At 41.2% G+C, this 27,998-nt stretch overlaps 4 protein-coding genes across 6 annotated transcripts; 1 reads left to right on the forward strand and 3 right to left on the reverse strand.

The window, feature by feature from the left end:
• Positions 1-251: 251 nt before the first annotated feature.
• Positions 252-4,401, reverse strand: LOC117756522 (asialoglycoprotein receptor 1-like). Its single transcript, XM_034577068.1, has 8 exons — positions 4,394-4,401; positions 4,296-4,338; positions 4,085-4,256; positions 3,673-3,786; positions 2,435-2,695; positions 2,107-2,270; positions 581-720; positions 252-496 (listed from the first exon to the last, which is right to left on the reverse strand). Exons 1-8 carry the CDS (start codon positions 4,399-4,401, stop codon positions 346-348), a joined length of 1,053 nt encoding a protein of 350 aa, XP_034432959.1. The 3' UTR covers positions 252-345.
• A 51-nt stretch (positions 4,402-4,452) lies between these two features.
• Positions 4,453-8,607, reverse strand: LOC117756606 (CD209 antigen-like protein E). 2 transcript variants are annotated; one of them, XM_034577187.1, is made up of 6 exons: positions 8,380-8,607; positions 7,991-8,099; positions 6,635-6,895; positions 6,346-6,509; positions 6,125-6,255; positions 4,453-4,983 (listed from the first exon to the last, which is right to left on the reverse strand). In XM_034577187.1, the coding sequence occupies exons 1-6, from the start codon at positions 8,509-8,511 to the stop codon at positions 4,833-4,835; spliced, it is 948 nt and encodes a 315-aa protein (XP_034433078.1). In that variant the 5' UTR covers positions 8,512-8,607; the 3' UTR covers positions 4,453-4,832. The 2 variants fall into 2 exon arrangements, with proteins under 2 accessions (XP_034433078.1, XP_034433079.1); XM_034577188.1 differs by having other exon boundaries at positions 8,385-8,505.
• Positions 8,608-10,346: 1,739 nt separating this feature from the next.
• LOC117756523 lies at positions 10,347-17,084 on the reverse strand. The gene is made up of 12 exons (XM_034577069.1): positions 16,930-17,084; positions 16,705-16,824; positions 15,745-16,008; positions 15,501-15,664; positions 14,032-14,171; positions 13,643-13,785; positions 12,236-12,324; positions 11,851-11,950; positions 11,174-11,440; positions 10,902-11,068; positions 10,666-10,799; positions 10,347-10,588 (listed from the first exon to the last, which is right to left on the reverse strand). The coding sequence occupies exons 1-12, from the start codon at positions 17,006-17,008 to the stop codon at positions 10,435-10,437; spliced, it is 1,821 nt and encodes a 606-aa protein (XP_034432960.1). The 5' UTR covers positions 17,009-17,084; the 3' UTR covers positions 10,347-10,434.
• Positions 17,085-17,774: 690 nt separating this feature from the next.
• LOC117756615 (serine/threonine-protein kinase Nek9) lies at positions 17,775-27,970 on the forward strand. 2 transcript variants are annotated; one of them, XM_034577198.1, is made up of 23 exons: positions 17,775-18,559; positions 20,034-20,211; positions 20,626-20,681; positions 20,764-20,834; positions 20,915-21,020; positions 21,783-21,914; positions 22,010-22,120; positions 22,227-22,291; positions 22,420-22,470; positions 22,561-22,753; positions 22,843-22,987; positions 23,082-23,282; positions 23,440-23,486; positions 23,597-23,758; positions 24,106-24,214; positions 24,306-24,467; positions 24,611-24,778; positions 24,854-24,913; positions 25,113-25,300; positions 25,412-25,570; positions 25,674-25,778; positions 25,862-25,915; positions 26,010-27,970. In XM_034577198.1, exons 1-23 carry the CDS (start codon positions 18,374-18,376, stop codon positions 26,187-26,189), a joined length of 2,889 nt encoding a protein of 962 aa, XP_034433089.1. In that variant the 5' UTR covers positions 17,775-18,373; the 3' UTR covers positions 26,190-27,970. The 2 variants fall into 2 exon arrangements, with proteins under 2 accessions (XP_034433089.1, XP_034433090.1); XM_034577199.1 differs by having other exon boundaries at positions 17,776-18,559; positions 24,854-24,907.
• The last annotated feature ends 28 nt before the right edge of the window (positions 27,971-27,998 follow it).

Raw genomic sequence — 27,998 nt, forward strand, 5'->3', positions numbered from 1 at the left:
CTTATTGAGAGTTGGTTTTTGGTTGGGGTCAGAATTAGGTTTAGCTTAGGGTTACTGTAAGGGTCCCACTGTAAGACCCTAAGGTCGGGCATACTTAGTTGTGATAGTAAAAAGTAGTAGAACTATAGAAAAGTGTGTGTGTGTGTGTGTGTGTGTGTGTGTGTGTGTGTGTGTGTGTGTGTGTGTGTGTGTGTGTGTGTGTGTGTGCGTGCTGTATACTGTACACCAGCAGTGCACACAACATGGATCTCCTGTATCAAGCTGAAGTTTATTTATTGTCATAAGTTTACAAACACGCAAACGATTTATTCTATTATCGTGATTTCCTCTTGAGGGACATGGTGGTTACTTTTGCTCCATCTCACAAATCCAGTTAAGCAGGTGGACTTTACAGTTTCCATTAAGCCACGTCTTCCTGGTCTCCATAGATTGATAAGAAGCACCACAGTTCCCTCTCTGATCTCCAATGTAGTTGGGCTGTCCATCTTTCCAGCACCTGGGACAAATCAAAAGTCATTGTACCATTGTATTTGTTCGTCATGACGTTTGAAATTCAAGCCACAGTCTGCGACGTGCTTACTTCGTCTCCACGTCAGTCACATTGTTGACCCACACCCAGGTCCCGTTGGCCACTACATCAGTGAGGCCCATCCAGAAGCTGTTCTGCCACCAAATAAAGCTGCTCGTGCGCGGGTGTGGGAGGTTTTCATTCAAAAGAATCTGAACGAACACAAGGAGGTTATGTTTCACCCCTGTCTGTTTGTTTGTCAGCAAGATTACACAAAAACTACTGGAGGGACAAACGCTTGGTGGCAGGATGCAGTATGTGTCAGGAGAGTTTTTTTTTTTTCATTTACTTTAACATTGCGTTTTCAACATTTTCCCAGGGAATAGTTCATGGATCTTGATGAAAATAATCAGGGCAGTTTAGGGGACTGACATATATGTGTGTGTGTGTGTGTGTGTGTGTGTGTGTGTGTGTGTGTGTGTGTGTGTGTGTGTGTGTGTGTGTGTGTGTGTGTGTGTGTGTGTGTGTGTGTGTGTGTGTGTGTGTGTCTTTGTGTCTTTGTGTCTGTGTGTGTCTGTGAAATTTAGGCCTTGGCGGAGGTATAAGCTCAACTGAGTGCCATTCTAGTATAGATCTGTCCCAGTCTGCTCATCTGTTCTCTCACTGTTCATCCCCTCAGACCTGCTTTGCCCATAGTTGTCCACCAGAGGTCCTCGGATTTATGTCCTCATCCTGTGATGCGACCAGAAATTGTGATCAATTTGACTTAAGGACCTAAAACATAATTTTCTATATATAGCAAAAATATAGTAACCAGCAAATACTGAGCAATATTAACATTTGAGTTGAGTTGTGTTTCTGATTACCAATGGAAATCTAATATTCACTCTCTTGTAGCTCTCTGTTTATATGACTGTGAACGAAACCTGTAAATGTAAGGGCCAGTGTAACAATACTAAACCCCACTACATGTTTCCAAATTGATATAATAATACATTATTAAGAAGATAGTCTATGCAGCTTTAATCTCAGAGAAGTATTTATCATGTAAAACCAATTTTTCAGGAGCTTCGAAGCCTCTGCACGGCCACACAGGTGTTTTCTCAGTAGACCCCAGGACACTGAGTTTTGACCATTGAGTGGTCCACGTGTCTCCACTTCCTCCCACTATCCATAAATGAAGCCAAAATATCCCGGATACAAAAGGAGGCTGGGTTTATGACCGATACTACAGCCAGCCAGCAGGGGGCCAACAAGATGTTTTGGCTTCGCTTTTGGGGAGCTGTCATGTCTTCCATCTTTATATACAGGGGTTCTCCTGTTGATGTTGTTGCACCCATTTGGACGGGATGACTTATTGACCTCTCATCATTCTCATTGGTTCTTAGACATTTGTGACCTCACAAATTCCCACTGTTTTACTGCCCATGAATCAGTCAGAGCGATGCAAGTCATTTAAAATGTGTGTGTGTGTGTGTGTGTGTGTGTGTGTGTGTGTGTGTGTGTGTGTGTGTGTGTGTGTGTGTGTGTGTGTGTGTGTGTCTGCAGAGGTTTTAAACACTATTTATTGTACATTTCCTTTTCTGTATTCGCCCCACCTGCTCCTCCAAGTTATTGATCACAACAAGATCGCTCCCTCTTCTCATACAGTCTGCTCTGCTTTCAGGCCAGTTCTTCTTGCTAGTGGACTCGCGTTCAGAAATATAATAGCAGGATGATTTAAGAAGAATCCATCTTTGTGGGCACCTGCCACAGTTTTCCTCTGTTGCAACAAGAGATTCAAAAAAGTGGAAAATGTGTTGTTATTGATAATTTGTTGATATTATCTAAAAATTCTATTAGTGATGTAAAATGCATTAACTGGATGGCGTGCTGTTGTGCTCTTGACATTTCCTTTTTTCCAGGACAGATGACGGTCTGCCTTACCTAGAGTAGTTCTATTGGTCTTTAGATTTGTCTTCTCTGTCTCTAGAGTCTCAACATGTCTTTGCTGGACATCCACGACAATCTTCTGCTGCTTCGCTTGCAGCACCAGATGCATTTGGTTGGCACGCTCTCTCACTAAAGCTGCCTGGCTCTCCAATTTGGCTCTGATCATTTCAGAGTGGTTGCTCCTGAGATAGTTCAGCTCAACGATAAAGGGCATAGCAGCAGAGTAGGGAGCCTGGAGATCTTTGGCTTTGGCACCTGAGGTGTAGGATAACAAAAGAAGAACTGTGGCAAAAACTGGTGTGAAGTCAAGGTACGTTGTTTTTTGTGAGTGTCCAAGACATTCAGCCGCAGGTTAGATGATGTGACCTCAAAGTTGATCATCAATCTAAGGCCAAATGTGGTCTGGTACAAAGTACACTTTTGAGCCACTTTAAAGGTTCAGTGTGCAGAATCTAGTGGCATCTAGTGGTGAAGTTGCATGTTGCAGCTGAATACCCCTCACCTCACTCTCTCCTTCCAAACACGAATGAGAACCTGTGGTAGCCTTCAGTTGTCATAAAAACTCAAAAGGTGTTTAGTTTGTCCAGTCTGGGCTTATGTAAAAAACATGGCGGCCTCCATAGAAAGGACCCACTCCCGATGTAAATATAAAGTATATAAAGTATATAAATATAAATTCTAGTGTAAAGAAAACAACAATTCAAACGATGGTTACACACTTGTGAAAACATCACCAGGATTAGTTTATATTCAATTTCTGCCAATAGATCCCTTTTACCTCAATCTTACACACTGAACCTTTAAGTTCTGACATTGTGTTTGTTTTGGCCAACACCATGGTTAGCCCAGAGGAGTGCTAACACAGAGGGAGTTACCACTTAGATTCAGATCAGAAAGACCGTTCCTCCAAATCCTCACCTCCAAGGATATGAGGTACAAGAATAAATGACAGAAGTATAAATAAAAAAAGATAATAAAAAATAAATGTGAGATACATTACAAATATGTGTATGAATAAATGAATGTGGAAATAGATAATAAATATATAATTGGATTGTTAGACAAATACCTCTACACCACATTAAACTAAGGTACTCAAGAAAAGAAACTGCGGATGTAATTTATGTCCATGATTCGTAATACAGTCTTACACATTCATATTTTGATTTTGTATGATGCCACTTCTATTCATCAGATACAAACAGCAGTTCCTTGTGAAATGTCATACTTACAATAGATCCCAATGAAAACAGCAGCAATCAGCAGAAGAGCGTTGAGCAGACCCAGACTCAGCGCGACCAGTCGGTACGGTGGGGACACAGATCCACCTCCCTTTGTGAACGCACCTTGGAAAATGTTGCTCTGAATTAAAACCTTTAAAAAATATCTATCTTCAGAAGTAACCCTCACAGTGCATTATCACGGTGACATTTTACCTTCTGAAAGGTTACAGGACAATATTTTAAATAACGACCATTTCAGTTTTTAAGAAAGTAATAGAACAAATATTACATCTAAAATCTAAGTCACTGAATGAGCTGAGGTTACACTGCAGGCTCAGTTTCGGAGAGTAAACGACGCTGTGGTTGAAAAGAATTCAGACATAGAGTGGGTCAGAAGATTTGACCTTAAAGTGAGATGTACCTTGTCCAAATCCTTGACGGTTAGAGCGCCAAACTCCGTCTGTGCTGTCCTGTGACATTTCCTCCTCTGGTTCTGACCACGACTGTGAGTTCTCCAGTTTACTGGTGAAAGTAGTGACGATCGATCTGTTTGTCTCCTGCTTGTACCAGTGATAAGGCGTATGTGTGTGTGTGTGTGTGTGTGTGTGTGTGTGTGTGTGTGTGTGTGTGTGTGTGTGTGTGTGTGTGTGTTTGTTTGAACCCTGGTCGGAATGCCTTTGTGTAACTGGATTACATTTGGTAAAATATCAGTCTTGCCACAGGCCCCTACCCGTACATGCAAATAGTGCACCACATGTGACCTAGGACACGCTACAACCACACAGCACATATCACTTCAAAATTATAATCATTATTTTGACATGTTAACAGGAAAAGAAGCGTCAGATACAATCTTCACACAATTTAGGCCATGATATGTTGTGACATCACATGATTTACAAAACATTGAAACAATTTCATAACCACGTAACGGTTTCAAAATAACCTTTACACCTTAAAACACCTTAAAAGGGATAATGATGATAAATCTTAAGGTCATGACCCCCATTGGCTCCGGGGCCCTGGGTACTTCAATCATTGTGCATGACCAAAGCAGTGATTTGATAAAGACTGTAACAGAGATAGGAGATGTCTAAAAGTCAGTAAAGTGGAGTTAACCTTTTATGCAAACATTTGAGCTTGCATGCCAGCGCAACACAAACACACTTTTAATTCACAGCGGTTGGTGCTTTTTCGCAAATCCATCTCCGTCCATTTCCACATCCACCGCTTCTCCAAGCCTTGAAGTAGTTTTGTCTGGGATACACATTTGCACAGTCGTCACCGCTGGAATCAGTTGGCTCCGAATCATCCCAGTACCTGGAGAAAACCATAAGTTAGTCTACGGTGGCGCAGGGCCGAATCTGACACCTGGGGCAAAGTGGTGCCGAGCCTGGCACAGTTTGTCTTTCTAGTTTCAGATGTACACACATCTCATTTTCCACCCAGCGGCCCTGACCCCACCTCTTAGAATGAGGTCAGGTGCATTGTTGGCACATTGTTATAGTGAGACAGTGGAAAATGAATGTTCTTTAGACCAACTGACGTTAGTGGTGCATTATTTCACTGTTGTTTTATGAATGCATTATTAACATAGTAATATGCACCTTCATAAGCGGGGGCACAACATACGTACCATCTGCTTGTTAAACACAGATAATCTGCTTGTGTGCAAAGTGAAACTGGTTCCTCTGGAGAGAAGTGTTCTATTTTACTGTGTGGCAAATCCACCCTTATAATACTCCTGGGTGCATATACACCTGACTTTAAAAGGGAATTGGAGATGCCTCTCTGATTGGTTTAGTGCATATTATGCAATTGTTATGCCAAAAATACACCCATGAATAATTACCAATGTTTTTTTTCTGTTAAACTACCTAAAATGGATCTGCCCTAAATTCACTTGCGCCACACACTTTAAATCATACACTTAAAATGTGAAAATAGACCTCATAGTATTTGCTTTGTGTCCACAACTACAGGAAATTCTGTCATTTCGTGTTGTAATGCATGAACTTTTGCAACCAGTAAACTTGGAGACAGGGTCTACATCTTATAAACTAGTCATTCATCATCATATGGTATAACTAACATTGCATTATTACAACATACTTTACCACTGAGACTCCGGAAGTGTTTTGTGGACTTAAACACTTTGCCCACCCCTCCATTAGCATAGTGTTGGGTAGATTATGAGTGAATATAAGTTTTTCTGTGAACTATCCCTTTAAGGCTATTTTGTGGCAACAGACAGTTCAGACAAGTTTATGTTGTGTGTTTTTAAGGTCAAGCAGTTAAAGTACAAGCCCTTCTTGTGCCAACCAATCATGCAGGAGAACACTATCAAGTTGGAATTTGCTGGTGGCTTCCAGAAATAAACCCAGCTGTGGGGTGTTATATTTTGAATATCTGCCACCTGTTTTCATACATTTCTACAATGTCAAAGATATTTAACATTTACCCTTCAGCCATTGATGTTCCATCCCTCCATTTCCAAGTCCTTTCCCTATGGATAAGCTTCAGTCCGATCCAGAAACCATCGGAGGATGGAAAGCCTCGAACAGGATTTCGCAGGGCATTTACAGTTGAGTTCTAACAAATGAGAAATATAAACAGAATTTACAAGAAATATTTCGTTCTTTAACTTTGTAATTTTATATTTGCAGAGAAATAATAACAAACCTCTTTGTCTTTGCTGTCTAAGATTACAAGATCGCCGCCATCGTCCTGGCAGAACTCTCTGGCTTTTTGCCAGGTTCTGGTTCCATCACGGTTGGAGGAAGAAAAGTAATAACATGCTGAGTTAATGAAGACCCATCCCATTGGACAGTATCTGCAGCTATCACCTGCAGTTTCAAAAGAAAATAACAATGAATAACTCACTCATAAACATATAAACGCACAAAATTTTTTTTTATTATTGCCTCTTCGATAAGATATACAATAACAGCAACAAAAAAAAGCAGCTCACGAAGGACTAGTAACTGGGATTTCATTGATGCAATGGCCACTGTCATTTCATCAATCTCTTCTTCATAGCCACTTTTAATTCTTTGCTGGTGTTCAAGCTCCCAGTTGGTGGGTGTCTGACGACTCATCTCATTGTCCAGCTGATGCCTGGCGTCCGTCATGGTCTTGATCGCAGTCGTGTAAGTGTCTTGCAGTTTGTTCAACTCGTTTTCAATGCGTTCCACATCATCAGTTGTGAGGTGGGTATCTGTAAGTTTGCTGTCTGTAAGTGTTGGAGACAAGACGTGTTAAACAGTGTGTCATTCCGTCTCTCATTTTTCTCAATGATGGAGTTTGGCAAAAACTCAGCTAAAGCACCACAGGAGATTATTAGAATTTGATTATCAATATTATTAAAATCCTATAAATGTCATTGGCTGAAAGGTCAAGCATGGGCACAAGAGCACTGCACCCTGTCCCTAAGTGTTTCATTTTAACAACATATATAGAGGCTCTACCACAAACAAATTCAAGTACTTTATGATATGCAGTAGGTGATTTATAGAAGGACGAGAGAGGACGTAATCCCCGAAAAACTAGCTCCTTTAACAATTAGTCAATTTTTTTTCAATTCCCATCTCTGCCAGCCACCAATCCCATATAAGAGAGAGAGCTGTGTGGGCCGATAGAGAATTTGTGCTCGTGAGCATAGTTAAGCTGCTGAGCAAATTGCGCAATCCGCAGTTTATTTTGAATGGAATGAAAAAGAAAATGAGGACACTTTGCTTCTCTCTCCCACTTTCTCCCCTACCCGCGTTAGTGGCTGTTAAAAACATCCATAAAGATTTTGCTGTATTTAGCTGTATTTAGCAGGTGCACACACACACACACACACACACACACACACACACACACACACACACACACACACACACACACACACACACACACACACACACACACAAACAACCCCTTGTAAAAATTAACAAATTGACTATGTATATGTATATGTATATGTACAGTATATGATCTATCAATGATTAGAAAAAGTTTATATTTCTGTTTCCTCAAAGGTAGAGCTGAAAACAATTTGTTCATTAATCAATTAGTTGATCACCAGGAAACTTTTTATTCAAGCAAAACTGTTAAACATTTGTTTTTCAACATTAATGTTAACGTGAAACAAAACAAGTTGGCTTGCTAAGATTATTTGATCAATTGATGAGTTATTTAACAGTAGTAAGGTTATCATATATATCATAATAAGGGTTTTCATGCAAGGATTTTATTTTATTTTTTGCCTCTCAAATCTGACTAATACATAACATACAAAAGATTCATTGACGACTCAAGAAAACCTTCATGAACATTGACTCACAGTGCACTCCAAGGCTGATATCAACTATCAGTAGAACAGCAGCGAGTATCGCCAGGCTCAGTACAGCCAGTCTGTCGTGTCTTCCAGGTGCCATGTTGAACACTAGACAGAGATAATGAATACAATTCATAAATCCAGACACTCTATACCAACAATACACTATCATCAAAGTGGTTCTGAAAACATTCATTTTGATTCATGTTGTTGTGCTCATTAGATCCCATACATACGTTATTATTTAGGCTTAATTTATGGTAATAAACTGTTAGAACTCTTCAAACCATTCACCACATGTTTTTAATTTCTACATATCTCCACAGCTCTATATGAGATGCAACATTAGAGAATGACATAGAATCAGAAACCTCTTTATGTCAATAATAACTTACTCTACCTTGTTGCCTCTTTTTATTGGAGTTGAGGTGAGGGGGATACTCTTCCTCGTCGTGCAAGTCCTCTAGATAAATTGGCGTCTCGAATTCACCATCGAAATCACTGCCCGCGTTTCCTTTCACCTCCATCCTGACAGTTCAGTTGAGATCCGTCATATGGGAGTGCACATGAGAGAGGTTTTGTCAGGACGCCGCTCCGTGTCGACACCACCGGTCGCTGCCAATGCTGAGTTCATCAATAATAAAGTCAGTTGAATTTGATGTTATGCAATGAGAGAAGTGAAACTTGATGTAGTATATAATTTTTTACTTGTGAAATAATTCAAGGAAAACACTCAAGAGGCCTCGTGCAGAATTGTACTGAATAATACTGAATCACATCCACAGACCTCTCCTCATCTGTGTTTTCTGGAGACATGCTGGTGTCCAAGTTGGAAACACTATCAACATTTGTCAGTTAGTTTGTAGTTATTTGATTAACTGTCATTTTGTCTGGTAATGTGAATATATAATGTGCAAGATGAAGGCCCAAAGGTGGGTTGTGCTTTCTTTCATGGTCTTAAGGCCCTTTATTGTGGAGGGTCTCAGTTTCGAAATCCAGCAGATACTTGTAGCTAAGTTGATTTCTGTTTAATCAAATTTCCTCATAGAATAACATAACGTGGTATTAACATAGCACAAGGCTGCAGTTTTACACAGTTTTCAGACATGATTTGTAAATTTCTCCAGTAATCCCAAAACATCCAGAGAGTGACTTTCTATGTCACTAAGATTACATCAGATTAAAAGCTATAGCATGTAACTCATGAATCCTGTCCTCATGCCCCTGTTCAAGCTAATGTGTTGACTTCCTAACATTGTTTCCTGCTGTCATGTTGAATATTGTTATTTTTGTGCAGCGTTTCTTATTTGAATCCAATTTCATGTTTATCATGCACTTGTTTCTTCTCGGTGAGGACCTACATACAGCAGTTTGCTCTTTATAGTTTCATATTGTGTTTGATCGTTTGTTTCATTGTCTCACAAATCACTTTTATTCCACTCGTCATGGATGCAGGAGGGAAATTTGCATGAAGGCAACAAAAACAAACAAGGAGGAGAGAGAATGTGATACATCCTTCCATTATATCGATCGCTTCTTCAAGTCAGCTGGAGACAATCCCAGCTGACTTTGGGTAAGAGGCGGGATACACCCTGGACAGGTCGCCAGCGTATCACAAGGCCATCATATCACGGTCAATTTAGAGTCTCCAGTTAAACCCCAACTCCAACCTGCATGTCTTTGGACAGCGGGAGGAAGCCGGAGCACATGAAAAAAAAAAACCACACACCACCCGGCCAAACCAGATTTTGAATCAGGAACATTTCGCCGTGCGTTAACAGTGCAACTCAGCATTAAATCTGATGAGTTTCGGGTCAGTTCTGCTTTGTTGCAGTGAAAATCCTCAGAAAAAGGGAATTGAATCTTTATGCCAAGTTTCACATCCACAGTTAACTCCAATGTCAACAGCAGCGATTCGCAAATGTCCCACGCACAGGATTCATGAAAACATTGCAATTCTTTAAGTCCAAAGCTAACCTAACACCTCTAACATCTTGAAGCACCTATGCACGAATCATGTCGACATGTGAGAGCCACAAATGCACAGTCAGGCACTTAAAACAAACCCCGGACTCAGACTAGCAGCATGGAAACAATTTATTCATTGAATTTACAGAAACTGTTTGTGTATGTGGTCAAATAAATCATTGATCATATTACACCTTCTTTAATGTTGTCAATATGTGATGCCCTGCTATATTGTTGTATATAATAAGTATAATCTCCTGCAGAACAAGATAAGATAAGACAAGACAGACATCAGTAAAGTTATAAGTACACATGCAATGTAAACGCAAGGAAAATATAAAGATATAAACAGCATAACAGTATAGAGATTAACAAAATGCCCAGAGTCATGGCACACATCTTAAAGGTGTTTAATTTAGGACAGTTTCAATCATTTGCTTGTGTTTTGTATCTGAGCAGAACATCAGGGGTGTGTAGAGAGTCTAGTTTGATGGCATTTCACAAATCCAGTTTAACTTATGTTCTTCGCATTTTGCATCAACCCAGGTTTTCCAGGGATTCGTGGAAGCGTAAACAATACACACACAATTCTCTCCCTGAGGTCCATGGTTGTTTGGTTCTCCATCCTTCCAGTACCTTAGAGAAATCATTGAAAAACACAAGATGTCTAGTTTGTTTAATCAATATTGTTGACTATTGTTAATAGCTCTCACCGTTTTTCCACCTCAGTGACATTATTAACCCAGACCCATGTCCCCTCTTTCACTGTGTCAGTGATGCCGATCCACGATCCCTTCATCCAGTTGCCCTGGCCGAAAAAACTTCTGATGCCGTTAGTCACATATTTCTGTGTATAGAAAAACAATTTTGACGGTTTGTAAAGGTTCTGATGGTAAAAGACTCAAATATTCTTTACACCCTTTCTCTTCCACGTTTGGTTACAGCTCACCTGCTCCTTCTGGTTGTCAATCATAGCCAGGTCGGCTCCCCGACTAATACAGTCCTGTCTGCTATCATGCCAGTTCTTTTTAGCAGTAGTGGATTGGACGCAAGAAAAATAGTAGCAGGAGGAGTTGTGAAAAGTCCAGTTCGGGAGGCATCTACCACAGGTAGCCACTGGCAGGAGCAAAAAGATTTCCCCTCACATGATTTCCTGTCAGCAGTTTTTCACAGCCGGCAGAGTGTTTTGTATGACTATAATTATGCTATAACAAAACTCACCTAAAACTGACACATTAGACTGCAGACTCATGTTCTCCACTCGCAGGGTCTCAACCTGTCTCCGATAATCCTTATTGCTGTCCGTCAGCTGCTGAGTTGTCACCTGTACTTGTGCATACTTTTTGATGGCACTCCTTAACTCCGCCTTGGCGTCCTCTGAGGCCTCCAGCATGTCGCTGTGGTTGCCCCTGAGATCGTTCAGCTCGCTGATGAGCTGTGTTGCAGCTGAGTGGGAGACCTGAGAGGAGCTCTCTTTAACTTTGGCACCTGAAGAGGTTGAGACACAGACGACTGTCTTTTTGCTATATGACTGTTTTGTTTGAGAAGCATTGGGAAACTGAGCTTTTCACTGGTAGAAAAATGGATACAATTATGAGCAAATATGAAAGAGTGACCGTCAAACTGTCATTTATCCATCATGAATGAATTATGAAATTTGTGTTTTAGTTTGCCAACTTTACGTCTGCACCAATGAAAATTAGCATCTTTGCCAACTCTGGCATATTTACATTGTTGTTATTGATAAAATAACCTTGAATAATAAATAAATCATCCATGAATCGTTATTTTTTAAGTAACATTGATTCTGATATCAGCATTAAATCTAATATGTAAAAGGCTGAGTGAAATTCCCGCTGAGATGGAAATGAAATATTTTTGACAACTGTCATACTCACAGTTTATCCCAATCACAACAGCAACTATCAGCAGAACAGCATTCAGCAGTCCCAGACACAGTATCACCAGCCGAGTGTTGGGCCAAGTGGGTCCCCCTGTGACTCAGGGAAATGAAATGAAATGTAACTACTTAAGGTTCTTAACTAGTCTTTCCCTATTTATCTCCCACTGTTATAAAAACACAACAATTGAATTGGAACTTTTTGAAGTGTGATTGTATCATTATAATCTTGAACTGTAAATCATATCACTTCAGACACAGTGGAGTCTACATCATTCAGACCTGGTTTGTACATTTCCTGTATTCAAAATATATATATTCATTAACATTTTAGTAATGATAAGAATAAATTAAATCAAAATCAAAAGAAAGATTTTACCTAGTGCAAATTTCGAATAGGCTCCGCTGACACTTTCGTTTGCTCTTCTCTGTGGACTCTCCATGACTGCAGTGATGCAGGAACTGCCCGTTTATCCATTCACTGCTGCTTTTATATCCACGGGTGGCACTGTGGCTGAGTGCTACTGGCCTGCATATGACTTGTGTTATATGGACTTAAAATTGGACAATAATGCAACACATTCATTTAAATTCAGGGCTATAAACTCTAAATGTACTGATACTTAAACTTAAGTTGACAATATGTAACGAAAGTATATGAACATTGAGTGAAGCTTGAGAATATGGGTTTGCTACAGTGTTTTTAGGAATGAGAATATTTCCACTTTCCATTATTATTTTACATCACTCTTCAGTTCAGTGCATTGCTGGAGATACTATACTTACTGTTAAGATCACAGATATCTGCAATAAGTGAACAACCGTTTTCAATCCTGTCACAATCGTTGTAGTTGGGTCAATTATCACACAGGCTGCATTGGCTAAACGTTTTTCACAACTCTGCCATTATCTCCTGTAAGTGAGCTGCATTAACCTGGCAACCCTGCTCCATAATGGGGAATGTGTGTTTCTGCTGAGGTCGAAATTAATTTCCCCGTTTTTTACACAATTGTTTGGGCTGTAGCTGAGATGTCATATGAGTAACTTTCTCTCAGCCACTGCTTCCTGATTCTGTGATTCATGGAGCAATCACAGTTATTGGCAGAGTCACATCTCACCCATGGACCCTGGTGACCTTCCTTTATTTCCCATCAGCTTTCAACTGCTCAATTTTGTGTTTTCTGTGAAGACTAAATGTTTTCAGTGTTGCTCAAGAAATGATTCATGCTGCTTTGTAGATCTTTTATCAAACCAGTTTTGACCTTTGACCACTCGGCTCCTGCGCTGTACCAGGATCTGGCAACCTGAACATCCAAAGTAAAATAACATCTTTCATCGCCAGGTCTCCAGAAAGGCAAGATCGATTTCAGGCAGTGGTGAGATGTAACTCAGTACACTTACCTTATTACCGTAATTTAGTACATTTCTCATGTATCTTTACTTTACTAAAGTACAATTATTTTCAGGTTCTTTTCACTTGTACACCACTACGTATACAAAAATAAATCTAGTTTATACTCCCCCCCACTTGGCACTGCTTTACATGTTCACATTGTTTTTATGTTTTTTAAAGTAATCAATAACAGGATCCTTCAACAGGATCACCGCATTATTCCTTGAAAGAAAGTGATAAAACATTCCTTTGTGTCTACATTTACTCACAACTGTGATGCCACATTACAAATTCTGAACTCTGTTGTTGTCAATGATCAATGTATTTATTGATGAGTTCATAAACAAACATACAAACAATTAATTCTGCTGTGAAGGTGATCATCTCCACAGCTAGCTTGGTCCCATTTTACATAACCATTCCTTGTTGGCTAGGCAATGTGCTCCAAACCACGTCTTCTCAAAGTTGGCCATGTTCATAAATGCTCCACAGTTCTTACTCTGTTGTCCTTCGTGGTTGGGCTCCCCATCTATCCAGAACCTAAAGCGAGGCTCAAGTTATATTTTTTACCGTAGGTGCATTTTTTGTTGCTGTTAATGTTGATCATGAAATAACTTGAGTTTGAACAGTTGCAAGTAGCAGTCAAAAGCACATAACAACTGAAAATTCATTTTATCACATATATTTGATGTGTTTCTTTCAGAATCATCTCCTCAGACTGCGAGGTTTCGTGATCGTTCTTGGTTACGGTGTTTACATAGGGACTCTAACACTTAAAGCACTTACCCTTCACCCAGCAGCGTCACATTATTCACCCACATCCAAGTGTCCCCTGCTTGAAGAGTAAAGCCAATCCAAATTCCCGGACCCGCCCGCAACCATTCACGAAAGGGTGAAAGTTTTGGTAGGTACTCATTGAGATTTACCTGTGTAAACAGAGGTGAAGTCTGAATTATAATCTTATACTGATGCCAGTTCGTATAAGCCTACAGTGAGTACAGCATAAAAATGCAATTATCTGTGTAATAGAGTGCAAACTAGAATGCCACCCAGTAGACCACATACCACTGCCATGGCTGAACAGTCCTCTTAAATTGATTTAAGCCACTTCCAGATATCAGTCCTCTAAATGTGCCTGATTATTATCCACCAGGATCACTGCATTATTAAGAAAGTGATAAATCAATCCTGGATCTGAATGTCTTCTTTCCTGGCCCATGTCCCATTCTTCCACCATGTTTTGTGTTCTGTTCTGTAGTTTTTGCGTAACCCTAATCAACCAACCATCAAGCAAACAAATGGACAGTGGTGAAAACATACATTTAAGTTCAAGCTTACTTTTGAGTGTTTTTAATGATACTATTACTTTAAGTGTTTGTATGTTGACTCAGTCTTATTCTGAATTATAAATTATGGATTTAAATTATCATGATTCATTTCATACAATCTTGTTGCTCATTTTATGTTTGTAAATCATGTAAAAAAAATCCTTTGTGCTATTTAATTATTCGATATGAAGATGGCTGACATGGCTACTCCCAAAAGTGAAGCCATAGCATCTCTGGTGCCATCTGGTGGCTTGTCACATCATAGATCATTAATCCCGCCTCTTCCATGCGAGTGGATGGGACATGGACTAATCAAACAGTCAAGTACATTTTCCATTGTAGGTAGTTCTTATAACACTGATGTATGTTCACATAATAATATTTATAGTTTTAATTGGTAATTTGATGCTATACAAATGGGGTAAAACATCATGATTGAAAGCTGAGACTGACTCATGATTGGTCGAGTGGGAGTATCAATGGGACCTCAATACTGTGGCTCCATCCCCCAATCGCTACTGCGGAGACTCGTGCTCCAAATGACATCATCGACACAAGATGGCAGTTTATATCCGGAATATTTCAGTTTCATTTCCGAGTAGTGGGAGGAAGACACGTTGTTCATCTTTATATCCAGTAAATGTTGTACAGCAAGAATTATTACTACTATTATTATTACTATTATTATTATTGCTATTATTATTGCAAGTTATCTCTTTATGTGATTTTTGTTGGTCTGAGTCAAACGTCCAATATGTTTTTTGAAGATATTTTCAAGCTTTCATTTTCAGGGTTGTGAAGGGTCCTTGATAGGTTTTGTAAACCTGAGGAATGTTATCACAGATTATTTTACATAAAATATCCATAAAACTGAATATCACAGCCTGTCCCCCATTTCCCCTCTGGTTTACGGGATACTGGACCCACCTGCTCCGCATAGTCTTCAATCACAGCAATATCGCCCCCACGCCGGATACAGTCCTCTCTGCTGTTGGCCCAGCTCTTTAAGGCACTGGACTCTGATATAGAATGGAAGTAGCATGATTCGTTCAACATAATCCACCCCGAGGGGCATCGTCCGCAGTTTAGCCCTGTTGAAAGAAGAAAACTTGCTAAAGCCACAAGATGAAGAGAAGGTTTGACTCCAAATTCCACTCAGAATGTCTCTCACTGATATCAGAGGATGAGGATTTTATTGTTGCCTGCTCCACGTGTAGTGTCTCAAGCTGCCTCTGAATGGCATCACCGAGGGTCTTGTTCTGTTCTATCTGCTGCTGAAGGTGCTCGATGCTCCTGCATGCTTTCTCTAGTTCTTCCTCGGTCTCCTTTTGAACCTGGACAGCTCCACTCTGAATGAACTGAAGTTGCTTCACCTCTATGAAGAGTGTGGATGCTGTCATTTGTTCTGGTGCCGATTCCTTATCGACTTTGCCACCTGTAATCAATAAATCAATCAATACGAAGAACGGTGACAGTCAGGGACACAACGTTCATTTGGACTCAAGAATGATGGACTGGTTAGATTTTGGTGGTCAAAGGTCAAGGTATCTGTGAGCTTACAAAAAAAGACATGGAACACCTTGAGGGATTCTTTCTCTAAATTTGGTACAACTGTTAACCTTGAGTGAAAAACTAACTGGTTAGATTTTGGTGGTCGAAGGTCAAAGGTCAGGGTGACCACTTGAATCCCTTTTTGCCTCGTGAATGCATTATCTTGAGAACGAACCAAAAAAATGGATTAACTGATGAAAGGTTATGATGGCCTAACGAAACATGTTTTTGGGCCTCTTGAACATGATATCTCAGGTCTGCCTTTTGGGAATTGTCATTTGACTCAAAGATTAACCGATGAAATTGAAGTGGTCAAAGGTCACGGTGACCTGCTTTGAGTTTGGAAATAAGCATGTTGACTGACACTGCACCAGCTGGCGGAGGCACACAACTGCAGGCCGATAATTCTAGTTACATATATTACCAAATAATGTCATGTTGTTGAGAAAGGGCAAATGTAGTCAGGCGATATAAACTTGATGTGGATTGATTGATGAATCATTTATGAAGGTGTAAGCCAAACGGATTCTAAATGAATGAAGCAGTGAATCAACACCTTCCTTGGATCCATCATACTCACAGTAAATCCCAATAACAACAGCCGTTAACAGCAGAACCGTGTTCAGTACTCCTAAACACACGATCACCAGAGGATAAAGTGGAACACTTCTGGATCCAAGTCTGACCGTGGACACAGATCCTGAACAAACACACAGGTTCATGCCCCCTCGCAGTGAAAATTAGATAATAATGCAGTAGGTTTAGTAAAAGCTTTATGAGGGAAGTTTAAAGAACAGATGCCGACCTTTACTTCTCGTGTCATGGTGAGATGATTTTCTTCCTGTGCTGTCGTCTTGATTTGAATTCATCTCTGGATATGCCATGGTCTTTTACTCAGGAACCACCGAAGCAGGTAACCTTTATCTGTGTGAGGCAGCTACTCTGTCAATATTACAACACTTTGTGTGTGTGTGTGGGTGGGTGGGTGTGCGTGTATGCATGTGTGCGTGTGTGTGTGTGCGTGTGTGTGGGTGGGTGTGCGTGTGTGCATGTGTGCGTGTGTGTGTGCGTGTGTTTGGACACTGATGAACCATAAAACTAAGTAGTGGTCTGAAAGAGAGATTTCATATTTGTTATATGTAAATGTAATAAGTACTACTATATAATGCAAATAAATAAATCAATAAATCTAATGTAACCTGTAACAAATTCATGTCTAAATTTGAAAATATTCATAACTTATTTCAGTTCATTGTTTTATGTGCAATTTCAGTATCATGTATATGCAATACTGATTGAGTTTTAATATTTTGTTAACATTGTATATTTCTGTATTTTATAGTTCCCAGTATTTATACTCTTTTTTAAAACTAATTCATTACCTTAATCTTGAGTGTGTATTTCACTATTTCCTTTTTGTTGCTTTTACATGGTAAATTCCCTTAAATTAAAAAAATGAAAGATTACCTTATCTTATCTTGTTTTACCCACAACTCATGAATCATTTTTAAAATATGACTAAAGGGTATAGTGTAATAGTAAAATAAAAAATGCATTGGAGAATGTAAAATTGTGAACTGAGACTGCGAAGTACCAGCAGTGAGTGTGGTGCTGATAATGTATTTCATCGTCACTTGAATCCAGCGCTGCAGTTGAACGTTTCCGGGTTCGAGCGACAGGATGGCGGCTTGTTTTTTCGGTGTGTTGTTGTGTCACGATCGAGTCCGAAAGACGTGTGAACAGCCGTGAAGTTGTGTGTTTGTTCCACAGACAAAATTCCCCCTCGGCCAGTGGAACGACGTGTTTATTAAAACTCAGGATTTCACTGCGTCCGGAAGGCGACGCGCTACTTTCTATTAGTCAAGCTGACAGGAAGCCACGCGTCACCGGAAATCCGCTCCACTGGATTTCAGCGCAAAACACACCACAGGACGTCAATGGGCAGGCTCTTTATTGTGAAACCCCCTAACAGCTGAGTTAAGTTGTGATGACTGCGGTGCGGCTCTTGACACCAGTGTAAGTTCAGTAGTTGGACGCGTTTCGCCGCGTCGTGTTTTCCTCGCTCAACACTCGAAAGTGGCCGTGACGCGTCTGTCTGAGCTCGTGTTGTGACGGCTCCTCTTCTCCCCGGTGACGCAGGTAACATGTCCGCCGGCTGTGTGCGGTTGTGCAGCGCCTCTTTCTCACGGAGCTGTCGCTAAGGCCTGTTCCTTGCGGGTTATTTCCATCACGAGTCCCCCAAAACAGAAATGTCACTGGCGGACTACGAGAGACACTACGACTCGCTGAACTCGGACCTGGGCGGCGGGTCCGTGGTCAGCGAGCGATCCGCGTCCGGCACGTTTAATGGCGAGGAGGAGAAGCTGCACTACATCCCCATCCGGATCCTCGGGAGAGGGGCGTTTGGAGAGGCCACTCTGTACCGGAGGACCGAGGTACGTGTGGGTTTAAGCCCCCAGCTCCGTCTGCTGTGTTTAGAAGACAGTGTGGGGGGGGGGGAGTGTAACATTCAGCCTTGTTACACTCGCTTTCCCCCATGAAAACTTTGTTGTTGAGAGTGAACGCCACAGGGCCAGTGGCGGAACCAGGGTTTTTCTAGACCAGGGGGGCCTTTTTAAAGGGGCCACAACTTACACAAAAAGTTGTTTTCAGACGACCTCTGGGTAAAACCCGGAGAATTGGCTACAGAGAGTTTGCCTTTCACACATGCACAACACAGCAGGAGGTTCTCTGCACAGACACGTTCAGTAGAGATGTGGAGCGGCCATATACAGTCTATGGGACAGAGGCAGGAAGTGACGTGTTAACTCCACTGCGGAGATCCTATGATCATGTTTACAGCACCCTGACACCGTCGTCCGCTCTTATCACCTCAAGCTCTCTTGACATCTTCGTCTCTCTTTTCTGACTCTTTTTCACTGGGAGATATTTGTTTCTATTTGTCCCGTGCTACAAGTGCCATCAATAATAATGCAGAGGATTTGATGCTGTTGTGAACGCGCCTGTGCAGAAAACCTCTTGCTGTGTTGTGCATGTGAAGGGCAGGCTCTGGGTAAACTCCGTAGCCAATTCTTCGGACTTTACCCGGAGGTCATGTCTGAAAACGGCTGTATTAACTACACGCTGTGGAGATCACGTGATCATGTTTACAGGCAGCACCCTGACACCGTCATCGGCTCTTATCACCACAAACTCTCTTGACATCTTCGTCGGTGTCTTCTACGTGTGTGTGTCACTGCTTTTTCCCCAGAAGATATTTGCTTTCTTTTAGTTTTTAGTTGTTTTTCATTTTTGCGTCTGTCGTGTGTCGTGAGAAAAACAACTTCTGACAGTACTGGGGCCCTTCAGGGGCCAATGCCCTCTGGCCCCACCCCTGGATCTGCCCCTGCATAGGTGGCAAAGCAAAGCCACACATCATCCAATATATTTTACTTTTTATACTTCAAACAAAGATTAGAACATTCTTAACAAATCTGTATATAGTATTGACTAGTTTATTTGAAAAAGAGGTCTGGTTTCATTCTTTCTTTCGTCTAAATAATGTAACACAATAATAAGAATCAAGCAATCATATATAAGAAATGTCTATTCAATTGTGCTACGAGTGTATTATTGTGATTGACTGCACACCATGTGTCTGGCAACCTGAACTGCTCCCTGCTCTGCTTTTGCCATACCCCTGTGAGAAATTCTTGAGTGTGAGGAAGATAAATGACTCGCCCCTGCCTTCTCTGCTTTATCCTGCCTGCACAGGGGTTTGCAGTCATTTTCATTTGACCCCCGTCCTCCAGCAAACGTATTGTGAACTAATTAGATAACAACATTTCTGTCCAGGTAGAAGTAACAGCAGAGAGACATACTGGTGTGCTTTAGTTTTATTTAATGAGATGTCCCCTCTGGCTTCCCTAGGACAACTCTCTGGTGGTATGGAAGGAGGTGGAACTGAACTCGCTCTCAGAGAAGGAGAGCAGAGATGTCATGAACGAAATCAGCATCCTCTCCATCCTGGAGCACAACAACATCATCGCCTATTTCAATCACTTCATGGATAAAAACACTCTGCTCATTGAGTTGGAGTACTGCAATGGTAAGACTAGAAAGGAACTCGGTGGCGCGCGTACCTCCGCCAAGGCCCAACACTAATGAAACCGCATTTAAATCCGCTAGATCCAGATTTTTATTGGTATCTGCACACGCTCATTGATATTAGTCCCCTAAATATTCCAGGTTTTTGGTGGGAATTTGGTGAAAATGTGAAAAAAAGCCCTATCTTGTAATGTTAAATTAAGTTTTAAAAAATCCTGGGTCCGCCCCCTTTGTCCAGGTCTACCCCAAAATTTTGTGGGTTCTTTCATGGCCCATGTCCTAAAACAAACCAATGGACAGAAAACACAACCTCTTTGGCGGAGGTAAAAACAGTGTCTACTCTGCAGATTTGACTGAGATTGGTTTGAATGCTGCTCAGGCTGTGACAGAATGCTTAATGTCCTTGTCATCACAGGAGGAAATCTGTATGATAAAATCAACCAGCAGAAAGGGAAACTTTTCTCTGAAGAGGTACGAGTGCAACATTGCAGGCTGTTTATTTCACACAAAGCAGATGATTACATCCTTTACATCTTTCAACGTGTTTCCTCAGGTGGTCATATGGTACCTGTACCAAATTGCCTCAGCGGTGGCCCACATTCACAAAGCTGGGGTATTACACAGGTTAGATATTCACATGACTTTCTATTTTCTTTCTAACACGATTATTTTGGGGTAATGGAGCTGTTCTGTTTTTCTTACAGAGACATCAAAACTCTGAACATTTTCCTGACAAAGACTGACCTCATCAAGCTCGGCGACTATGGCCTCGCAAAGAAGCTCGACTCAGAGTTTTCAATGGCAGAGACTGTAAGTTGTGATTTTTTTTTTCCACCAACATGTTAATCCAGGAGGCTGTGATGTAGTTAATATTACATGAATCTTAAGCAGTGGTTTTTAATACCCTCTGCACTCCATTGGTTCTATTGGCATAGTGGTAATTAGATCTCCGCCAATATGGATTTTTGGGGGCAGATGCCAAAATTTCCGATACCGATATATTGGGCGATATATATATATATATATATGTTATATGATATACATATGTTATATGATTCCTAAGATGTCGTTATCAAATCCTCATGACAAAGAAATGTAACTGAAACTTGAATTAACTTTTTAAACTAAAATATGAACATTAATTACATCATCTTTGCCTTGTTTATTGTGTAAAATAAAGGTTTTCATATTGGAAACGCCAGTACCAATATTTAATTGAAAGGCTCATCCGGGGATTCTATCCGCAAATGTATTGGTTTAGTGTGCATGCTCTTTTTATTTTAGGTGTAGCCATATTATTCTGTGAGATTGTCATAATCATAAAGCCAGAGAAAAGCATGCAAGCATTTCTTCACCACTTTGAAGCTGAGGCGTGACTGTTATTAAATTCATCACAGTGAGATTAGAATCATTATCTTACATATCTAAGAGTGAGTGTACAGTTAATACTCTGTCATCACCTGGTAGAGTTGATCAAGTACTTATCATTGTACAGTTTTATGACATAGCTCCTGCATCAGGTCGAGATACTAATCGTCCCCCTTTGCACTTTTTCTCCCTCTGTAAATCCAGTGTGTGGGAACTCCATATTACATGTCTCCTGAATTGTGCCAGGGATCAAAGTACAACTTCAAATCAGACATCTGGGCGATGGGTTGCGTAATTTTTGAAGTCTTAACTCTTACAAGAACCTTTGATGCAACGGTAAGTTTGCTAGAAATAGATTCGATTTCTGGCATTAATCAGAGAAATTGTATTTATTTCCTCTGAATGAATTAAGTCTGTTTGTGTCCATACAGAACCCTCTGAACCTCTGTGTGAAAATAGTGCAGGGCAACTGGACGATGGATGTGAACTCAGATGTTTATTCGTCTGCATTGATCAAGCTGGTGTACGAGTGCCTCGATCAAGTGAGTGAGGGGAATAATCAGAGTGTATCATCTCTAATAGTCTCTAACAACCTGGCTTCTGTGAGGAATATCAGAGTTACGTCCCTGTGTTCTTCTCATCTCGCAGGATCCTGCAGAGAGGCCTACATCTGAGCAGATTCTGGACCAGCCGTTTATCTCTTGCTGCCGAAAGTAAGTTGGATGAAAGAAAAATAAAAAAGATGTTCTCTTCGTTGTCTTAATAACAATAATTTGTTTGATTCTGTTGGATGCAATTAATGTGCAGTCAGAACACTCATGACAACCTCATTCTCTGTCAGGGAGCTGGAAGAGCGGGTAGCCCTGCTGAATTCAGCGATGAAGAAACCCAAGTAAGTTGTTAACACTTGTTTAATATTGTTTACTGTGAAATCTCGGAGTGTGTAGTACATATCAGATTATTTTCCCTGGTCGCACTGTAGGCTCAGTACAGTGACCGAAACCCCTGTTGCCGTGGTGACCACACGTTCAAGGGAGGTGTACTTCTGGGGTGGAGGGAAGTTCACCCCCCAGAAAATGGACACATTTAAAGGAGGCAGCAGTGCCCAGCATGTGTGTGCAGGAGAGAGTCACTTTGCAGTTGTGACAGTGGAAAAGGACTTGTACACCTGGGCTGTGAGTATTCATACATCACTCTGGGACAGATTCAATGGATCTGGTTGTTCTTGTGCTTCACAACAAGAAACTTTATCAACTCTGTTCAGAATGTGCAAGGCGGAGGCAAGATGGTGGGCCAACTGGGGCATGGAGACCAGGCCTCATATCGGCAGCCTAAGAGGGTGGAGAAGCTCCAGGGGAATGCCATCCGACAGGTGGCGTGTGGGGCTGACTTCACTGCCTGTGTCACCGGTGAGGGGACAAAGCTTCCAGTGCAAACAGGAACTTGAGGGGGTAAGAAAAAAAACAAATTTCTCTAATGGACCCTTCGCTGCTGTTTTTACAGATGAGGACCAATTGTACATGTTTGGGTCAGACTATTATGGCTGCATTGGAGTGGAGGGCGAGATGGGAATTGAGGTTTTGGAGCCGGTGCTTTTGGAGTTTTTTGAGGAGCGGCCTGTCCGTCAGGTTTCGTGTGGGGACAACCATGTGGTGGTGCTGACTCAGAGCGGGGAAGTCTACTCCTGGGGCTGTGGAGAGTATGGTACGTAGGATTTCTGAATGCACTGTTGTTTTGAGCTGGTATTAAGCATCTGCCAGGTTGTTTTTGCTGTTATAACTGCAGCCAGCAGGTGGAGACAGTGGCCCTTTTAAGGTCACGCCAAGTGATCCTTGTCAAAATGACTATTTTCCTGCTGCAGGGCGACTGGGTCTGGAATGCGAGGATGATTTCGCTTCTCCTATGCAAGTAAGTTAAGACTTTTAGCCTTACAGGAAGTTAGACACAAAATCTGATCAAATATTCTTACTTGTAGCTATTTATTTCTAAAAGTGCTGTCTGTTTTCTGGTTTTCCCAGGTGAAGATCCCAAAAGGTGCCGTCATCTCTTCAGTGTCATGTGGCAGCGATGGAACCTTCTATTTGACAGAAACTGGCAAAGTCCTGGCATGTGGAAACAATGAATTCAACAAGCTGGGTCTGAACCAGGGAATCTCCGGTCTGAAAAACCACCCCGGGGAGGTACTGGGTAATTCTTAAAGGCAGTAGGCGATTTGTAAATTATTACTAGGGGGGGATGGTCAACACATGGGGGACGAGGAGGGAGAGCGCAGCAAGTGCTGTTCTTTTTGATTCTATTTGGTTTCAACTCTAAAAGCACCAACAAACATTTGATAAATGACTATCAACAGCAGCAGGCGTGTTAGAGACCGAGTTATTACTGTGCGCGTGAGAGAAAAAGCACTTTTAAACGCACTTATCAAACTCATCCCCCAACAAATTGCCTACTATGCTAAGGACTCTATTAATTTAAAGACTTTGTGTGATGCAGATGTGTTGATATGTTCATTTTACTTACCCCACACCAGGGTTACCAGGGCACCCCGTACATCACCACACTGACCTTGGTAAAGCAGCTGTCGCGATTCACCATCCAGGTCATTTCTCCAGGGAAGACCCATACAGCTGTGATTGATGGTACTGTGAGAAATGGCCCTTTTTCCTCTTGATCACCAAAATTGCCACAGCTTCCCAGAAACATTATTTCATATGATTTCTGGCTTCACAGAACGTGGTCTTCTGATGACCTTTGGTTGCAACAAGTATGGACAGCTGGGTGTGAAGGACTTCAAGAAGCACCAGGGAGTCAAAGTCCTTGTTGGGCCCTTTGGAGGGAAGACAGTGACTAAAGTGTCCTGTGGAGAGGGATTCACCATTACAGCCACTAAGGGTAAGAACACATGCACTGCTGCAGTGCATCTATGGTAACAACATACGTGGTCCCAGGCTTTTGGGCTCCATACATATATGTATATAAAATATGCAGAGACATATATACAATTTGATGGCTAATATGTTTATTTTTTTTTTCAGACAATCAAATCTTTGCATGGGGAAACGCGGGAAACGGGCGACTTGGGATGCCTGCTGATAAGGGATTCGGTTCAGAGGTGTGTCCTGCCATGCCAAGGCCCATCTTTGGTTCCCTCCATCATGTACCGGACCTCTCTTGTTGTGGCTGGCACACCATTATCATAATGGGTTAGTAATCAAAACCAGCACAGTTTACTGGAGCAAGCAGCCAGCAGTCTAATAAATACATTATCCTCTTTGCAGAGAAAGTGCTGAACTCCAAGACTATTCGCTCCAACAGCAGTGGACTATCAGTTGGTAATTGTAAATACTTTTTTTTTTCCCCACCACCTGTTTATTAATTCATTGTCTTTGCCAGAAGAACAAGTTGCATTGTGTGTGTGTGTGTGTGTGTGTGTGTGTGTGTGTGTGTGTGTGTGTGTGTGTGTGTGTGTGTGTGTGTGTGTGTGTGTGTGTGTGTGTGTGTGTGTGTGTGTGTGTGTGTGTGTGTGTGTGTGTGAAGGGCTGGGTCAGGAGGCGTCTACATCCACAGTTGATCTGGACATAGAGCCTGGCGCAGAGACGGAGTGTCGCGACAGGGGTCTTGGGGGAACACGGGAGGCAAATACAGAGGGGTCCCTCTTGGAGAGCCCAACGATGTCAATGGCAAATCAGACTGGGGACAGCTCCTGCCCATTCTGGCTCAGAAGGGTTTGTTTTCATGAAAGCACCAAGTAATAAAAACATTTAGTTTGAATCATAGGATGGAAACATCTAAGTGGAGACTCAGTTCTTTAATTCAGCAAGGTTCTCGTCCAACAGGAGCTTGAGGATGCAGAGTTCATCCCGATGCCGGAAGGCTCTGAGCTGTCCACTCCTGACCAGCTCTCTTCTGTCTCAGAAACCGTCACTCTACCTTATGAGGAGCTGAAAGAGCTGAAGGCTGCAGCAGCAGCTGTCAGCAGTAAGAAAGAACTCTCGGTAATGCCAACATAGCTAATTGTTTCAAAGTAAAACTTCAAAAGATCTCAAGATGCCTGTTCCTGTCAACGCTTGACGTCTCTTTCTGCGTTTGTGTGCACAGACTAAACGAATGAGCTGTGATAACATCAATGGAATGGAGGAGACTCGTGTCTGCACAAAAGGAGAATCGATTGTATGCTGCAGTGCTAGTAGGGAAGTCACACAGGTATCAGACCTACACAGTGCTAATCGTAAACTAATAGGAACAACACATCTACACGGTGTTAAACCAAACGCTTTATTTTGCAGCTGAATGAGACAGTCGCTTGTCAAGAGATGAGGATCCAGATGCTGGAGAAGCAGGTGAGACTGTTTTCTCAAAGCTTCCCTCCCACTTTAGAAACAACTTCAAACCATGTGCATAAGTATCAGCACAATGTATTCTTGTCATCTCTAGGTCAAAGACCAGCAGAAGGAGAATAAGAGGCTCTGGGCGGCAATTCATTCTTCAGTTCTATGGGAAGCGGGACGGGACAATAATGGAAACCCTCACTCCGATCGTGTGCCTGGGGATGTAGGAGGAAGGGGAGGCGCATTCACAAACCACGGGAGCAGATCTGCAGAGGCCAGCATGTGAACCTCAACTTGCAGGTTTCTATATTATGGGGGAAGTGTCACAACTCACAGCAGCACATACTGAGTAAACAAGCTGGTTGGTTGCAAAGTGAAGGCTCGGTCAGAGGTGCACTACAAGATGCATCCTCGTGCCCACTCACAAGGGTTACATTACAGTATACATGTTTGGCATAATGCTTACATTGCATGGTTACATTTTACTGTAATACTGTATAATACTTGCACACTTGTGTTCACATGGGTGCAGTGATCTAGCGCAGTTTCTCCACAGACTGAAATGTTGGCTGGACTCAACATGAATCGTTGGACCTTGACACGCTCCAGAGATATACTGATCATAGTGTTACTCTGCAATGTGAAGGTAAATGTATCGGTGGTGTTAGTGTTGATTTTTAGGGATGTCAGCACCAAGGCTTCAGTCCTTTTGTGCCTTTAGATATTCGTATTTATCGCGTAACAGGCAAAACCAGCTCATGCAAATAGTAAATAATTTGCTCAAACATCCAAGGTTAAGATGTCCTCTTCTCTTTCAGCTGTTCAGCTTGGCAGCCAGTATGTTGTCCACACTCATGTTGGCACAGTCTTCTAATGTGAAAATAAAGCTTTCTTAAATATCACTTTTAACTTCATTTGAATTTGCCAAAAACTATGACAGAGTATTAGATTCACTTAAAGGGGGGGGAAAAATTGGAGATTACGAGAACAAAGTCATAATATTACAAGAATAAAGTTGTAATATGAGAATAACATGGCAATTTTACAAGAATAAAGTTGTAATTTATTGAGAAAAAACAGGGGAAGAAGCCTTACAAATAGATACATATTTTGGCTCATCAGCACCACATTATCATAAGTATCAAGACTACTGTGCAAGTAACTGAGTCTGAGTCTTTTTAATATCTTGTAGTATTTTGAATTTTTTCTTCTCAATTACGACTTTATACTCGTAATCTCAGAATGTTTTTTTTCTTCAATATGGCCCTAATGCTCTGTCGTAAAAAACAACATAAAGCCTCTAAAACTGTCCTATTTGTCCGACATGTTAGCTATTGCTTTTATCTCATGCAAATATATCATTTTAGATTTGCACGTTTTATTGTCTTTATAAAAGAGCATTTGTGTGAAACACGAAACTACTGATTAATTTTTTTACAAGTAGGTTACTCCTTATTGCCGTCTGTGACTCTTGAGTTCTCAAAGGTGCAGCACATGTAGGTTTATCTTCGTCATACATGAACACTTGGAATGTGGACAACATGGTTTTTAAAGCTTTTACTATACAGCTGACCTTACAGCTCTTTTGTTGTTTTTTTAATTGTACTTTTTTAACCATGTAATCCGTCTTTGGTACTTTCTGAAATGTGTAGGGTGGAAAAAAAAAAAACGTGGAAGCAAATGTTTTTGCTTTTATTTGTTAGAGATGTGTTGGTTTTGTTCATTGTGTGCAATTATGTGTAAAAACCCTTTTCATCATAATGAAGCTTACACGCTGATGTCAGCGGTGTAACACTGGCAGTAAAATGCTATGTTAAATACAGAGTGTGCCTTACAAGCCATTGAAACCAAAGTTAGAGCAGAAGTATGACAATGTTGGTCCTTATGTGATTTTTTTTTTATTTTTTATTTTTTTTAAACAATGTGACAGCATGTATTATGTGGTTTACCTTTTATGTGGTTTATATTGTGGAGATGCAACAGTTGTATAAACAAACACTCCTCCGCTCACTCCTATTGTTGCTTCCTGCTTTGTGTTAAAGCAATAAATAAAACTTATGAGCTGTCTTTTTTGTGTATATGGTCAATATTTCCC

This window comes from Hippoglossus hippoglossus, chromosome 22 (genome assembly GCF_009819705.1).
Source record: "Hippoglossus hippoglossus isolate fHipHip1 chromosome 22, fHipHip1.pri, whole genome shotgun sequence".
Classification (NCBI taxonomy): domain Eukaryota; kingdom Metazoa; phylum Chordata; class Actinopteri; order Pleuronectiformes; family Pleuronectidae; genus Hippoglossus; species Hippoglossus hippoglossus.